The 17,786-nt window shown below is 41.9% G+C and overlaps 1 protein-coding gene across 2 annotated transcripts in view; it reads left to right on the forward strand.

Moving 5' to 3' along the window:
- Positions 1 to 770: 770 nt before the first annotated feature.
- The window catches only part of oxsr1b (oxidative stress responsive kinase 1b), a 271,259-nt gene continuing 254,243 nt past the window's right edge, over positions 771 to 17,786 (forward strand). Inside the window, exon 1 of one of the 2 annotated variants that reach the window (XM_038808848.1) lies at positions 771 to 1,106. Coding sequence is in view for 1 of the 2 variants with exons in the window: in XM_038808847.1 (XP_038664775.1) it covers positions 1,037 to 1,106 (70 nt within the window). In the remaining variant the exon portion in view is untranslated. The remainder of the gene's footprint in view (positions 1,107 to 17,786) is intronic. The other variant, XM_038808847.1, reaches the window with a different exon arrangement.

The following is a 17,786-nucleotide window of genomic DNA, read 5'->3' on the forward strand; positions in this document are numbered from 1 at the left end:
GGGTTTGAGTAGGGTGATCATTGCTCGGCACAACATCGAGGGCCGAAGGGCCTGTTCTATGTCTATGATAGTTGACAGGTGGAATGTCAGTTTAATAACTCACCAAAAGGCTGGCATTTCTGGCAGTGCACCACTCCCTGTGCACTGGTCAGGCTAGACATTTCTTTTAAACTTTAAATAATTGTAGAAAATAATTAAGGTAGTAATATCAGAACACCTCGACATTAGTTTTGTAGGTTGCCTGTTTGTATTTTTCCACTGTACAGCGCTCAGGCCTAGGGAAAATGTTTTTTGGCATGAACCCATGAATACAAAGGCAGAATACCCGCGGATGCTGGCATTGGAAATCTGGATTATAAGCAGAAAAAACTCAGTAAATCTGGAAGCAGCTGTTGGTGAGAAAAACAGTTAAATAATCAGAATATGCAATGTTCACGGGCTCTTATCCGCAGAGGCTACCGGACCTGCCGAACATTGCGAGAATGTTCTGCCCTCATTCCAATTAATCCATCCCCGGGCGGGCCCATCGAAAACAAAGTGGGCGGGCGACGTTACTCATATTATTGGCGTACATGGCAACTTATTAGCATCATCAGGACGCGCGCTGGGCTGACGTCCCTCGCCCGCCCATTCCGCCGCCGAACAAAAGGGGAACGCCCTCGGCGTGGGCTGGGCGCGCGCGAGTGACGTTTGCGCCCCGCCCCGCCCCCCCTTGACGGACAGCCGTCGTAGCCAATGGGCGCCCGCACGGGGAAAGGGGCCGGTGCCGGAGGCGTCGAATGAGAGCTGGGAAGGGGAGGCGGTTGGGCGGCATGGTAACTCCAGCCCGTGGTAAAGTTTGCCAATTGGAAGTATTTGTGCCTGTGCGAAAGAGCGAGAGGGGATCGAGCGCAGGGGAATTGATCCGACAGCACCAGGCCTGCGGCCTTCTCAGCCAGGAGGGGAAAGAAATAAAGACCACGCACCATAGTAACAACACACCATAACGTAGCGTGAGGTAGGAAGCCCGGGGGCTGCAGCTTCATTCCCAGGCACAATGTCCGAGGACACCAGCACCCTGCCCTGGTCCATTATGAGGGAGGATTACGAACTCAAGGAGGTGATTGGTAAGTTGTTTAAAATGCAACTTTCTTTGTTCATTTTCCTTTTGCACGAGCCGTAAAAGATATTCTTGAGCAGCCAGGATGTGTGAGAATTGGGTGCAGTTGCAGGCATTTGGAGCAGGCCTCCGGGCTCTCTGCAGAAAAATAAAAAAATACATTTAATGATAAAGATTTGAAGCTGCTACGTGTTTGTGGTTTATTTTTTTAGATTTTTAATGCAAAAGTGTTTTTTTTTTTGCAGCATCCCAAGTTATTTGCTTTGGAAAACAAATCCCAAATAGCGAAACAGCTGGTTATTATTTGAAGGAAAGGCCTACTGCAGCTGGCCTTTAATGTGATTTTATTTTCCCTGTATGTTTTGTTTAATAATTCATTCGCCTATTAAATGGGGACTAGTGCAGCGTGATTGGGGCTGGGTCTGGATAGGGTAGACCGATATTTATTAATTATAGTTTTTATGTTGAATATCCAGTTCTCACAGTTTGTAGAACAGGTCTGTTACGAGCTAAGCAAGAGTCTTGGATATAGGGAGAATGAAATGCAGCGTGTTAAAATTGATAAATCGTCTTTAATGAGGATCTGGGTGCCACGTTATTATATCAGCTGACTGACTCTTAAACAAATGTCTGCAAGTTAATGAACAGGCCATTTTGTGAAAAGAGGATATGTATTTTCTATTGTAGTTTACAGTAATTAAGCTGATTTATTTCCCCCCTCTTTCCTCCCCCCCCCCCATAATGTGAGCTTTCCCAGAAATCTGATTCCAGTGCAGTTCTTCTAACGTTCTGAATATCTGGAGTTCAATTAGTCATTAATTCTTGTTTTCTAATCTAAAGGAAGGAAGCCCACCTGTATCTTTTCAATTCAATAAGTGACCATTTTTAGTTGAAAGTACTCAAAATTACTACTGTACGAGAATAACTGTTACCTTGTTGGGGTGAGAAGTGTTCTTCCTTGTGTAACATGGTCATGATTCCCCAACGATGTTTTGAAAATATCAGGGGTGATGTATTGAACTGAGATAACTGGGGCTTCTATTTGGCACCTTGTGTTAATCTTGAATATTGCATCATTAGGGAAATGGGCTCAATCTGTGGAAACGGGTATATTGCTCCAGGGATTCTTGCTTGGACTGGGTTCTTCCTGTCTTGGGGGCTGTTGCTGGTATTATGGATGGGTGGAGGGAGGAGTATATGGGTTGGGCAGTGAGGGGATGGGGGAGGAGAGGAGTGTCTGGGTGGGGCATTGCAGCGATATTCTTTGTTTTCATGCTCAGCAGTGACATAAGTGCCTAGAAATTATAAGTAACTCGGACAACTGTTCCTTTTAATTTGAGAACCAAGGTGGAAAAAACTGAAGCAGGGTTTATATAATTTCTACTGCAGACAGTTTATAATTTCTGTAAGAATGGAATAAAGGTGCATGAACTGCAGCTTCTAAGATTTTACCCCCCTTGAACAGCATCATCTTGATGGTTGTATTTCATTCATTAGCAGGGTTAGCAGACTAAAAGTGAATCCTAGAAATATTATTTTCTATATAATATTGTGCTTGAAATTAATCTCTATTGGTATATATTCAGAATTTTGAAGTGACCAAGAGGGCTATTTCCTACAGATTTGATCTCCACAAGCTGTCTTTAACCCCCTTTCTGCCTAATTTCTCCCCGCATCATCTGAAAATCGCAAGGAGAAGGCAACATCTTGTTGATTTTAAATCCATTACAAATAGTTCCAGTAGTCATTTGGCTAGTTTAGGTTTGTTTTTATATTGAACAAAAAAAATGAAGAATTGTATGTAATTGAAAGTACCCCTGTGCATCAGTTTCGCTTCATTCTGCTGGGAAAGCATGGAGGAGAAGTTGTGCACACCCCACGCAAAGATAAATTTGGAAGGAACGCCTTCTCATAAAGCCCCTTGCTAACCTTTTGGAGGTTTAGCTGGCATTGACAGCCTAGATTATGTGTTGCTGTTGGTTGCCTATCCAGAATAAGTTTGGGAGGCAGACTTAAAGGAGAAGTGTCTTCACCAAATTCACTGACTGTTCTCAGGTGGAGAGGAAATGGAGTACTGATTCTGCAGAGTAACATGTGATACGTACTTTTAATGTTAGTTTCCTCCAGTTCGCCGTTTACCTTGCACTGGAATGGTGACAATTAAATCTATAACTTCAATTGGTAGGTTTCAGGTACTAACATTGTGGCAGTAACAATATTATTGTCCTATCCATGTAAGGACTATTTGAATCACGTGCTGCTTCTGTCAGCCAGATGACTACATAATGCCACATATTACATTCTAAAAAATGGCAATTGAGGTTTACCACTCCTTTTCATAAATAGAGTGTAATGGGCACCTAAGTGAGTAATTGCAAGGCAGCGACCTCACTTTGATCATCAGTTTATGTTGACTGAAAAAGCAAAAATTACGTTGCCATTTAAAGCACCTTGTTAGAAACATCAAAAGCAGTTCACATGCAACTAATTGGTTTTTAGTGCAACGATGAATGTTATGAGGAATCCTTCTGCTACAATATAACTTGAGGCTTTTGTCTTTTTTAATAATCTTTATTGTCACAAATAGGCTTGCATTAACACTGCAATGAAGTTACTGCGAAAAGCCCTTAGTTGCCACATTTTGGCGCCTGTTCGGATACACAGAGGGAGAATTCAGAATGTCTAAACTACCTAATAGCACGTCTTTCGGCACTTGTGGGAGGAACCCGGAGTGCCCGGAAATCCACGCAGACATGGGGAGAACGTGCAGACACTGCACAGGCAGTGACCCATGCCGGGAATTGAATCTGGGACCCTGGCACTGTGAAATTATAGTGCTAACCACTGTGCTACCATGCTGCCCCTTTTCTGCTACTCCGGTGGATTTTGAAGATCGTTAAATTGCAGGGAAATTTCTAGATAATTTGATTATCCCTCGCGCCTCAAATAGATTAACTATCATTCAATTCTGATTACTTTTGTGGAGTAATGCTCTGCCGTGTTTGCCATCTGATCAGTCACAGCCTTTCAAAAGTAATTGTGTGAAAAGTTTTGAGGCATTGCAGTGTAGTAGGACTGTGATTGGCTTATAATCACTTTGGTTTGGCTTTGTTGGAAATTGTGATGCTTATTTCCAATTTGATCACTTGTGGCAGCATTAACCACTTCAATGTGGAGAGGTTCTGAAATAGCAATTTTCATTTCTCTAACGTTCTATTTATAGGTAATCAAACAAACTTCCTTTATAATATCCCAATAAAATGTGGTGACGTAGTGGTATTGTCACTGGACTATTAATTGAGACACCCAGGATTATGCTCTGGAAGCCGGGTTCGAATCCTGCTACGGCATATGGTGAAATTTGAATTCAACAGAAAAATTTGATTAAAAGTCCAATGACCATGAAACCATTGTCGAAATCCATCTGGTTCACTTTTTTCCTTTTAAGGAAAGAAATCTGAAGACCTTGCCTTGTCTGACCTACATGTGATTCCAGACCGACAGCAATGTGGTTGACTCTTAAATACCTTCTGAAATGGCCTAGCAAGCCACGCAGTCCAAGGGCCACTAAGGATGGGCAATAAATGTTGGCACAGCCGGCGATGCCCAGATCCCTGAACGATCAAAAAAAAACCTTCAGGACCATATACAATTGCTCTGCTTTATTTCTCTGATTGCAATTTTGCCATTTGATATTGTATGCTTGTGCTAACTAGGACCTCCCCAAAATCCATTTTTGAGACTTTAACCCAGAGAAGAGCGATGGAACTTTTAACTCTTGCAATAATTTTCCAGAGGTAGATCGGCCATGCTAAATTTCCAAAGATGTAAAGGCTAGTTGGATTGGCCATGCTAAATTGCCTTAGTATCTAAAGGTCGGGTGCAGTTACAGGGAAAGGGTGGGGGATTGGGTCGAGGTAGGGTGGTCTTTTGATGGGTCAGTGCAGACTCAATGAGCCGAATGGGCTCCTGCACTGTAGGGATTCTATGATTAAAGGTGAATCCACCATTACTTAGTCTTATGTTTTTTCCTGAGTATTTGTTTCCTGCTGGTAGCTGAGAATTATTACTGACAGCGTTTCCATTTTGGCAGGTGAGCAATTGATTGATGAAATTTTAAGTTGAAAGAATGTTGATCACCAGGTTAAACTGGTTGTTATAACTAGTTTTTCAAACATGTTGGGGCCTAGAATGCTTTGACTCAAGGAATAGTTGAGGTAGACGCCTCTTAATAAAACAGTTGAAGCAGTGGAAGATATAAAGCTATGGAGAGAGTTGGGCAGAAAGGCGAGTTTGGATTGCTGTAAGAGTGAAATGGCATGGATGAGAACATTTGCCACCTGATGTGCTCTAAATTTCTATTTTCATATCTAATATAAAAGATGAAAGACTAACTATCCAACACCCAATTGTACTGCTTATTTCATTCGAGTTATTGAGTCAGCTCACTTGTGGAAATATTTATAATACTCTGTAATTCTAGTATGTGTTTATTCAAATAAAAATGCATGACCTGACACTGTGCCTGCATTGGGTTCCGCTGAGTAATATTAGTCTCATGATTGCATTCCCTGTCAATAGTGAATGTCCTTTTTGAAACAGGCCTGCGTTTCCTGAATATGATTTCCTAATGGCTTACAATGCTGAACATTTATAAAGTGGCGTTAGATGGATGTATGGGGCTATTGTTAGGACTCTAAAACTAGGAGTCCTATTGCTGGCTGGATTTTGGCCATTCGGTAGTGGATTAAAGTAGGTCAAACGAGAGGGAGTTTAGAGTTTGGTGCATTATTGCTTTGAGATATTTACTTTAATGCCCTAGTGACACGAAGGAAATCTCCAGGATTAGACCAACCTGTTTATTCAAATTGATGGACTGTCCAGTGCAGTTGTTTCTGATTGCTGGGATGTGTTTTAATAAATCCCAATTTAATTACGGAATTACTTAAATATAAACAAGTCTGCTTAATAGTCTTTTTCTGAATTTACCCAGGTGGTGATCAGCAGAATGATTTATAGGTATCTTATTTGGTAGAATCATTGCACTATTAATCCAGAGACTCTGGCAATGTTCGTGGGGGGGAAGCACCCGAGTTCAAATCCCATCATGGCAGATATAAATTAGATTCGATACAAATCTGGAGTTAAAAGATTACCGAAACCCATCTGGTTCACTAATATTCTTCGGGAAGGAAATCTGCCATCCTTAGGTGGCCTGGCCTACACGTGACTCCAGATCCACAACAACGTGATTGACTCTAAAATGGCCTAACAAGCCAGGGCAATTAAATTACGGTCCAACCAGTGATGCCCACATCTCATTAATTAATTTTTATTTATTTTTAAAAGGCCATTCGGTCCATCATGACTGACCCAACTCTTGAAAGAGTTTCCAATTAATCCCACTGCACTACCTTTTTAAAGGATTTGGTGAATTTAGAGTACATTCAGTCCCAACAGGTTTATGCCAGTAATAATAGCCTTTATTATTGTCACAAGTAGGCTTACATTAACAGTGCAATGAAGTTACTCCGGCGTCTGCATTGAGGGAGATTTCGGAATGTTCAAATTACTTAACAGCACGTCTTTCGGGACTTGTGGGAGGAAACAGGAGCACCCAGAGGAAACCCACGCAGACACTGGAAGAACAGACAGTGACCCAAGCCAGGAATCCAACCTGGTACCCTAATGCTGTGAAGCAATAGTGCTAACCACTGTGCTACCGTGCTGCTCGTGTATTTATACCGAATAAACATGAACATCTTCCAGTTTACTTCATCTAACGATTTTGGCATTGTCCTGTTCCTTATGTACTTATCTAACTTCAATTTAAATGCATCTCTACTGTTCGCTTAAACTAATTTCACGATGTAACAAGTTTGAAATTCTTTCCCCATAACACTTCAGATTTAACTATTCTCTTTGAAATTTTCTGTGGAATATGCTTCCGCCACTGGAATATGGTTCTGTCATACAGAAAAGAACAAAAGAATATTCAACAATTGAGCTTGCTCTGTCATTCAGTAAGATCATGCCTGATCATCTGTCTCGGGGACATATTGCCATACTATCCCAAATCCCTAATTCCCTGACATTCAAAAACTTGTTACACTCTGACTTGAATATAGTCACATGAATTGGTATCAATAGCTTTGAGGTAGAGAATTCCATAAGACATGGGAGCAAAAAAAGGCCTTTCGGCTCTTCGAGTCGGCTCTGCCATTCAATCATGGCTGATGTCTTTCAACCCCATTCTCCTGCCTTCTCCCCATGACCCTTGATCCCCTTATTAATCAAGAAACTATCTATGTCTGTCTTAAACATTCTTCAGCAATGAGCTCCACCCTCTGGCTGAAGAAATTACTCCTCATCTCCGTTTTAAGATCGTCCCTTCAGTTTGAGGCTGTTGTGCCCCTGGGTTCTAGTTTTTCCTACTAGTGGAAACATCCACTCTACGTTCACTCTAGATCTCCCAGTATTCTGTAAGTTTCAATGAGATCCCCCCCGGTCCTTCTGAACTCGAGTACAGATCCAGAGTCCTTGTATGACAAGTCCTTCATTCCAGGGGTCATTCTTGTGAACCTCCTCTGGACCCTCCAAGGCCAGCATATCCTCCCTTAAATTATGGGGCTCAAAACTGTTCACAATATTCCAACTCAAGTGGAAAATTTTCTCCTGATCTCAGTCCCAAACGGTTGACTGTCCTGAAACTGTGGCACCTATTACTACACTTTCCAATCGGAGGAAATATCCTCCAAGCATTTATGCTATCAAGCCCCCTGAAGAATTGGCTGAAGAAACAGAATGTATTGTAGCCAAACTTGCTGCTGATGTAAAGATAGGAGGAATGGGCAGGAAAGTAAACTTGAGACCAAGATAAGATCACCAATGAAAGTGAATGCAGGCCATGGCCTGTTCCTTTTTATTATGTTCGCTCCATGGTGTAACAGGTTCCTAACAAATGCCGATTTAGTTTTTCACATGAGCCTAACTATTTGTCACCTGCAATCATTTGTTTCTGGAACCCCTTTTGAAAACTCATTGCAAATGCACTAGAGAATCGCAGTGTTGTCTTGTTTGTATTCATTGTATTTGGAGAGTGATATGTGACTAAGGTTTGTAAAGAATTTAAGCACATGGCTCCATGATCTCAAACTGCAAGGAGAAGCAAAGAGAGCCAATCACTGTTTTCTATCTCTGCCAAGTCTATTTAGTAACTTCTTATTTATTTCTGCTTCTCTCCTAAATGCATTGATTTGCGCAGTTTATAGTTATTTAGGTGCTGGCCACTTGCATCTCGCTCAAGTGATATATGTTCAAGTACGGATCATAACGAATGTTGTTGTACTATTTAAAAGCAGAAGCGTTGTAGTCATACCAGATCCTATTGTTGTGTGCGTTTTACCCAAGTGTTTATTGATGGTGACCGATAACAGGAAATAAAGAACAAAGAAAAGGTACAGCACAGGAACAGGCCCTTCGGCCCTCCAAGCCTGTGCTGATCATGATGCCCTCACTAAAAAAATGTCTGTCCTTACTTGGTCGGTATCCCTCTATTTCCTCCCCATTCATGTACCCATCCAGATGCCTCTTAAATGTTGCTAATGTTCCAGTTTCCTTCACATCTCTGGCAGTGCATTCCAGGCACCCACCACTCTCTGCGAAGAAAACTTTATCTCTCACACCTCCTTTAAACTTTCCCCCCCTCACCATGAACCTGTACCCCCTTGTAATTGACACTTCAACCTTGGAAAATGCCTCTGTCTATCCACCCTGTCTATGTCTCTCATAACTTTGTACACTTCCATCAGGTCTCCTCTCAGCCACCCTCTTTACAGTGAAAATAGTCCTGGTTTATTCAACCTCTTCTCATAGCCAACACCCTCGAGACCAGGAAACATTCTGGTGAACTTTCTTTGCACTCTTTCCAAAGCTTCCATGTCCTTCTGATAATGTGTTGACCAGGACTGCACTCTCATCCAAATGTGGCCTAACCAAGGTTTTATATAGCTGCAACATGATTTCCCTACTCCTGTGCTCAATGGCCTGGCTGGTGAAGACGAGCATGCCATATGCCTTCTTAATCACCTTGGCCACCTGTGTCGCCTTGCCTGTGGTCGAAGAGGATGTGAAGATATCTGTTTAAGGCCCCATCTATTTGTCCCCTTGTCTCCTGCAATAACCTGAGATAGATTCCATCCGGCCCCAGGGACTTGTCTACTTTCAGTGCAATTTAGGATGCTCAAAACATCGTCCTTTGATATATTGACGTTCTCAAGAGTTCACGCCCCAATCCCTGACCTCCACATCCGTCATGTCCTTCTCCCTGGTGAATACCGATACAAAGTACTCATTAAGGATTTCACCCACTTCCTGTGGTTCCATGCATAATCTCGGTCTTTTGGCTAAGATGAGTGTGAGGTCAGGTGTAGTGCCTGGATCTGGTATGTCTCTCTTGTGGGGACCATGAATTGGATTCAATATGAATTGGTTTTTGGAGCAGGCAAGGAGCTGGATTAGGGATTTGCCTCTGTCAACACTCTGAGCTCTGGCTTTGTAACTCTGATAAAGTAATAAAAAGAAAATGTCCCTCCATTGTCTTTGAGGGGTCCTACTCTTTCTCTTGCTCCTAATATATGCATTAAAAGCATTGCAGTTCTCCTTGACCATGTTTGTTAAAGACATTTCATGGCTTGTTTAGTCCTCCTAATTCCATGTTTAAGTTCCTTCCTACTTGGTATCCTGCTTCACTTCTCCCTAATTCAGAACGCCCTGAAAATATCCAATTGCTAACATGGCTGCAATTAGTTTATTACGCAGACTGTAGCAGTTCACCAGTTAAACGGGGGCAATGAATGCTGGCCTTGCCAGTGACACCCTTATCCCATGTATAAAAAAAATGTAACTTAAGACAAAGATTTTTTCAATTTACTGTATGTAGTACTGTCATTTCTTAATAAAGATTATTTGAAGTTTCTCTTCAATTCAGTAGAGATTGGTGTCACACTTGGCTGTGAAGCAATAACATTAAACCTGATGCATTGTGTGACAGTAGTCTGGTTCTTTGTGTGGTGGGAGAATAAAGGACAACCTCAGGATTGCGAGTTTAGTTTAGGGGGATTTCTGCAAGACCAATGGGATTATCAGTGGTGCTCAAATGTTCTTGAATTCCTGTGTCATATCTCCAAAATTCTTTCTCACCAACTCTGTGACTCCAAATAAACCCAGCAGCTTTATCATCTTACCCTTGAATGAATAGGATTTTGAAGTTTTTAAAAAGAACAGACATGGTGACATAGTGGTGAGCACTGCTGCCTCACAGCGACCAGAGACCCCAACTCACTTCCAGCCTTGGGTGACTGTGTGGAGTTTGCACATTCGCCCCATGTCTGTGTGGGTTTCCTCTGGGTGTTCTGGTTTGCTCCCACAGTCCAAAGATGTGCAGGTTAGGTGGATTGGACATGTTAGATGGCCCCTTCGTGTCCAGCGATGTACAGGTTAGGTGGGGTTATGGGAATGGGACAGGGGAGTGGGTTTAGGTGGGATGCTCTTTGAAAGGGTTGGTGCAAACCTGATGGGCTGAATGACCTTCTGCTCTGTTGGGATTCTGATTCTAATGAAATACAATTATTGGGATGTGCGACAATATAATAGTATGTCCATTTTCAGAATTTGCACTGTCGTGCATTACAACTGAAGGTGTGTTTTCCATTGGCTGTTTGAATGTAAAAGGCATTGCAGTTGAGCAAGATATATTCAAAAGTTCATAGGTACAAAACGCAGCAGGATTGCTGTACAGTGACCAGGAGCTGATTTCTGTTAAGTGCCAAGCCTGATAGTTACAGCCAGACATTTAGGTAATAATGTGTTTAATTTAAGAAGTGAGGCCAAACCTAATGCAGCATTGTGTTACTGGTGCTGTTGAATCTTTGCCGCAGAGGCTGTGGAGGCCAAATCTAACTCTCCTCATCACTCAGCTTAGTGTTTGAGATACATGGCCATCAAAACTATCTTTAGCCTCCACTTGGGTGCAAACATTCTTTTAAAAAAAAATTATGACTGTTGGTATTACTGGCAACAAATGTGTTGCCCATTCCTGAGTTTTTGGTACAACCGATGACATCTAGGCCACTGTAGAGTATAAAGATTCAACCAAATTGATGTGGAGTTGGATTTAAGTACAAACCACACCAAGTAAGGATGGCGAGTTTTGTTCATTAAAGGATATTATTGAACCATGTAGGTGCCTGCAACAATTGGGGGTAGTTTTTTATTTCCGGATTTCCGTCGCTATATTCAAATTCTCCCATCCTGTTCACAGGTGGTAGATTTACATCTATGGTCTTTTTAAGAGATGGGCAGCACAGTAGTACAGTGGTTAGCACTGTTGTTTCACCATGCCAGGAATCTGGCTTCGATTCCCAGTTTGGGTCACTGTCTGTGAGGAGCCTGCACGCTCTCCCTGTGTCTGAGTGGGTTTCCTCCGGGTGCTCTGGTTTCCTCCCACAAATCATGAAAGATGTGTTTTTCGGTGAATTGGACGTTCGGAATTCTCCCTCGGTGTACCCGAACGGTGCCCGAATGTGGCGACTAGGAGATTTTCACAGTAACTTCATTACAGTTTTAAAGTAAGTGTGATGTAACGAGCCAATTAAGACATTTCTCATTACTTTATGGAAGTTAGAATAAAACAAGTTTGCCAGTTTTATTTAAGAGAGCAGCTGTTACACATTCCATCTCGCTGCCTGGCTCAATCCACAAGTGAAACCCATTTGTGACACACATCTGTGTGGTTTCGTTTGGGGAGGGGAGGGAGGGTGGTGGGAAGATCAGCAATCAAATGTTTTTGAGATGGGCTGCAGTGTGTTTGTAGATGCATATTCAAAGTAAATCTCGTGAACCAATATTTCAGTGTATGCGTGGTCAATCTAGGGAAAAAGTTCCCCAAGGAGAGGCTAGATCCATTTAGTGTTGATTAATTCAAATGTAAATTACATAAATTTATTTCATAAAATTGCATTTTGGGATACAGTTGAGTAATTTGAGACCAGAAACAGGACAAGTGTAACATGCATGCAAGGAACCTCTGGTTTTTAAAGCTCTTCCCCCTCTAGGATTTCCTTTGAATCATGTCTGGGTCTGTTGTGTACTAGTTGATAGAGATTGATAGCTATAAGACCGCATAGAGTAATATGGAAATAATAAGCAACACAGAGGGGGAAGCAAGTGTTTTTAAGCACTTAGTGGTAGCCCAGTGGGTAACATGTTTGCCTGTTAAGTCACAAGTTTGTGGGTTCAAGTCCCACTCCAGGACTTGAGCAGAAAAATTGAGACTTGTCATTCCTGTACGATACTGAGGGAACGGTTAGAGATGTGGTCTTTAAGATGAGACATTAAACCAAGGTTCCTGTCTGCTTTCTGAAGTGGGTGTAAAAGAACCTGCAGTATTATTTTGAAGAAGGGCAAGAGGTTTGAGTCTGGTGCCCTGGTCAATATTTACTTCTCAATCAACAAAAACAAACATCCGGTCACTATCACATTGCTGTTTGCCTTCTCAAGCTTTCTGCTCGCCTGATGTGTAGTGATCCTTGGGTTAGATCACACCGGTCTGCTCTCTCCCTTGAAGGGGAAAACAGCCTATGGTCATCTGGGAATACGGCGGTATTACGTCACCATTACCTTTATAAGACAACAACTCTGTCATAACCCATTCAGGAAATTATGCGTTATAATATTTTGCAATTTTGAGATTGTCAGAAGGAATAACTGGATGGGCTTGTTTCTTTTTCGCCTCACAAGTTCTATGCATTTGTGTATTCACCCTAAAGGTTTAGGGACTATGTTGACTTTACCATTGACTGAAATATTGTTCTAATTTTGTTCTCTTATGGGGAGGCAGTGACGTAGTGGTATTGTCACTGGATTAGTAATCCAGAGACCCACGGTAATGCTCTGGGAACCTGGGTTTGAATCTCACCAAGACAGTTGCGGAATTTGAATTCAATATAAAATCTGGAATTAAAAGTCTAATGAATCGATTGTTGTAAAAACCCATCTGGTTCACTAATGAAGGAAATCTGCAAAGCTTGTCTGGCCTACATGTGACTCCAGACCCACAGCAATGTGGTTGACTCTTAAATGCACTCAGGGATAGGCAATAAGTGCTGGCCCAGCCAACGACGTTCGCATCCCATGAACGAATCAAGAAAAACTTTTTAAAAAAATGTTGCCTCTCTTCTTATTGGTAGGTGGAGTTGACTTATTGGTAGGTGGAGTTGAAATGCCCATCAGCCATGATTGAATGGCGGAGTGGACTCGATGGGCCGAATGGCCCTGCTTCCACTCCTATGTCTTATGGTCTTCCCTGCATTTAGAATTAGTTTGCATGCAGTGTACTTTTATGAGTGTAAAATACTTTCCAGTGAATTGTTTTACTCCCTGGCTCGTGAGAGTTTGAGTATGCAGAACAAGCTAGCCATAATTTGAGCACTATGCCCTTGAATCAGCAACCTCGTTTGAAAATTCTGCTTGTTGTTTCCTTGACCTTGTTGCTCATTGTGCTCTCTCTCTAATTGGCTCTGTTTATGGCGATTAGTATGGTTGCCTTCCTTAATTCTAATCACGTTTGCTCAAGAGTCGCCAGGTATCTTTTCGATACCGCCACAAGGTTCAAAACCGAATACTGATCAAAGACTCGATACACCAGTTAGTAAGTTCAAAATCAATACTCATTTATTTACACACAGTCAATTATACTCATGCACAAACTACTAACTAAACTATCGCTACTACTAAAGTCTATACTTAGCTTCGGGTGCGCACTCAGTCAGAGGAACAATGGCCGTTGTCCGGTTCTGAGGCTACTGGGATCGAACTTGTATGGAATAGTAGCTCGGAGCGTCTATCTCGTAGCGTGCGTTGACTTTGGACTTACTTGTCTGGTGCAGCTGCTAGGCAGGCCTCTCATCGCTGAGAGCCAAGGCCAAGAAGAACGATTCTCTCTTGAGGGCTTCCTCTTGTACTCAAAGGGGCTTTGCGTGCTTTTGGGCGGTCCTTGAACTTGGTCCCAATTAATTGGACCATATCCTGATCATTGATATCGATTTCCTCCAATAAAGGGGTGGCTGCCCTGATTGCTGGGCTGGCCCTATGTGGCCGTGGCCTGTTTTATTCTAGTCTCCTCTGGCGCCGGGTGTCTGCTTTGGTATTGTTTGCTTAAATGTTTCTCTTTTGTCCCCGGGGATGGCTCATTAGTATGCTAATGGTTTTGCAGTATCGGTCTTGTCTGGGAGCTGCAAACTCCAATCAACAGCCAAACCTTGCACCTGCTTGCTTTCTCAGCATTGTCCATTTTTCCCTTCATTCTCTGCAAGTGTCCATTTTGTAATCGGGACGTGGCCACCCCAGGTGGCTACAACCTCTGTTAGCTACTACTATGCAGAAGGCACTGACTATTCAAAATGGGATCAGTAACACAAGAATCTGACTGCCAGCATAAGTCACATGATCTATTACATCATATCCCTTGCACTGTTGTACATTAGAAACAACCACCCCATATAAAGAGAGCCACGCCATCCCCCTTTTTTCCAAATAAAGTATATCCCCTCGAATATACGAAAATTAACTATATACAATTCAACCACAGTAATGGGAGATAGGTGAATGTGGTAGAAAATGATAACTGAAATACAGGGTAAAGTTGGCTTAATCAAACAGCTCGATCTAGAAACAGGATAACAATTCTTGGAATCCGGAACAGATTTGCATGAACTCTTCTTTGTGGAAGTAGAATTTGTGTACTCTGCCCAATACTTCATCTTCAATCCAGTTTGCGATAGGCTTCTGTCAATCTGGAACCACAGACCCTCCAATCTCTTCAGGGGCATGGATTCAGATTTCACTGCTTGCTGCAGTGATATGTTTTCTTAACCTCTAATGCAAAGAGCATTGCCCATTTAAATCTGGATCAGTACCACCATAATGAGGACTCTGCATGTAGACCCTGATTTCAAAATCCTCATCCTTGTTATGAAATTTCTCGCTACCTCTACTCCATGCCCACAACCCTCTAGTATCTGTGCTCCTTTAATTCTGGTCTATTGTGCATTCCCAATTACAATTGCTCCAGCATTGCTGCCATGCCTCCAGTTGCCTCGGCTCCAAGCTCTGGAATTCCTTTCCTACCTGTCGCCTCACCACCTCACGCCTTTAAGACACTTCTGAAAGAAAATTTTTTTCGACCAAGCTTTTTTGTCATCTGATCCAATATCTCCTTATGTGGCTTGGTTGTCATATTTTCTTTTATATTGCAGCTGTGAAGCACCTTAGGACATCATGTTAAAGCGCTATACAAGTTGCTGTTATTCTGGAAAGTCAGTAATCAGAGACTATAGATAAAAATAATTAGCAAAATAACTAGATAGGATGATAACGCTTTCTACTCCGTGTTAAAATCTGGCATGTAATACTTTGAAGGTGATGGAAGCAAATTTCACATTAACTTTCTTTTACTTTTGTTTTTTTTTTCTTTTTTTCAAAGGAACTTTCAAAGGGCAACTGGGCATGTACTTGACCAGAACTAATTTGCAGGATTATGAGGGAAGGACATAATTGTAGCCAGGAATGATTCATTGCCATTCCTGACTTTGTTTAAGCCAGGTCTCTGGGATAGCCCCTAATGTCCCATGAAGCTACCTCTGTGCAGCTCATCAACTTCATTTTTAGAAATCCTCACATTCTAACAGCATAGCAGTCTGCTCTGATTTTTGTTCTTTTAGCTAATTCCTGCACTTTCTACAATTTCATTACTGTTTGTTGCTCTTAATTTTCTCTGCTTGTCTCTCATATCTACTGCTACATCTTGGTTTCCCACCCCTGCTAAATTAGATTAATCTCTTTCCCCACAGCAGTAATTTCCTTCACAGCAAAATTGAGGAAAGATTTAACATTGAATATCCCGCAGTCTGTACATTTTAATGGGAAGGTGTGAATTGCTTTGCCTTTACAGTTGGAACTGACTTTTTAATTGGGTTAGTTAATTTAAACATCTATTATGAAGTTGTCTCAGAATTACATTATTATCAAATATTGATTTTTAGTTCATTACTTATCATAGAATTTATCATAGAATTTACAGTGCAGAAGGAGGCCATTCGGCCCATTGAGTCTGCACCGGCTCTTGGAAAGAGCACCCTACCCAAGGTTAACACCTCCACCGTATCCCCATAACCCAGTAACCCCACCCAACACTAAGGGCAATTTTGGACACTAAGGGCAATTTATCATGGCCAATCTACCTAACCTGCACATCTTTGGACTGTGGGAGGAAACCGGAGCACCCGGAGGAAACCCACGCACACGGGGAGGATGTGCAGACTCTGCACAGACAGTGACCCAAGCCGGAATCGAACCTGGGACCCTGGAGCTGTGAAGCAATTATGCTATCCACAATGCTACCATGCTGCCGTACTTGGAAACTGGAATTGGACTTCTAAAGAGACAAGAGATTTTATTTGAAGCTGACTAAAGTGATTTCACAGACTAAAGTGATTTCAATCTACATAAAAATGGCTGACACTAATTTGTGTTGCTATATATTTTGCATTGCAATCCTATGGAGAGGAACCAGTAAGTCTGCAAAACTCATCAAAACCATGTCCAAACCCCACCCACCCATCAGCCTGCCCAGGAACTCTGAAAAACCGTCCTATTCTATTGACAAGATATTCATTGAAATCATTCACAGTATTCAGCAGCTGAAAGCCAACTTTTCAAAGGTTAATTATTTGGACAGAAACTTTGATTTTTAAGATGGTTCTCCAGACAGGCACGATAGAGTTATAAATGGAATATACAATTATGTTTTAATTACTAGAAGTTGGAGAGAGATCACATGACCAACTGATTCTTTTGTGTGGTTTAAGCTTGGGTGTCAGGGCAGAATGGAACTAGCAGTTGAGCTCAGCAAAACTCGTGCTTTGCTCCCTATCTAGCTTGGATCCTGTCTACTCATTTGACTTTGCCCCATTCCCAGTAGGCACAGACTTAAGGAAAAAATCCTGTTTCTCTCACGCATCACCAGGAAGACTGAAAGACCAGCTAGACCTTTGAAACTGCTTCAGCACTGAAAAAGGATAAACCAGATTTGGCCTGTAACCAGCAGATGCTCCAAGCTATCAACTTTTAAACTAGAATTTGGTTGAATCTATCTGGACCTGTGTGTGTCAGTTTTAGCATGATAAAACTGATTTCTTTCTTAAACTCAGGAAAATATGTCTGTATAGTTATTTTAAGAGCACAGTATGTAAACAGTAACGTTTACACTAAGTTGTGGCCTTTTAATGCAATGCTGTTGCTGTCAAACAAGGAGGGGGTCTGTTGATCTTTCCCCATCCGATCAAAGCACTAATCACACAGCCTGTGTGGTGGAATGATTTTAGCTTTCGTACACACAGGCTATATGACAATTTAATACAGGGTCAGTGCAGAATATGTCAACTATAGTGGTTTTCCCAATTGACGACCCAAATGAGTGACTCACAGGACCTTTTCTGACATAAAATGAGTTTATTTTGAAAAGTATACATTTTACAGCTTCCAACTAAGTTAGTGGATGACTCCAATAGCTGAACTATATAGATCAAGAAGGCCCCAGATTCAGTCACTGCTCTGTGCAGGGTTGGCT

The sequence above is a fragment of the Scyliorhinus canicula genome, chromosome 10 (assembly GCF_902713615.1).
Source record: "Scyliorhinus canicula chromosome 10, sScyCan1.1, whole genome shotgun sequence".
Taxonomy (NCBI): Eukaryota; Metazoa; Chordata; class Chondrichthyes; order Carcharhiniformes; family Scyliorhinidae; genus Scyliorhinus; species Scyliorhinus canicula.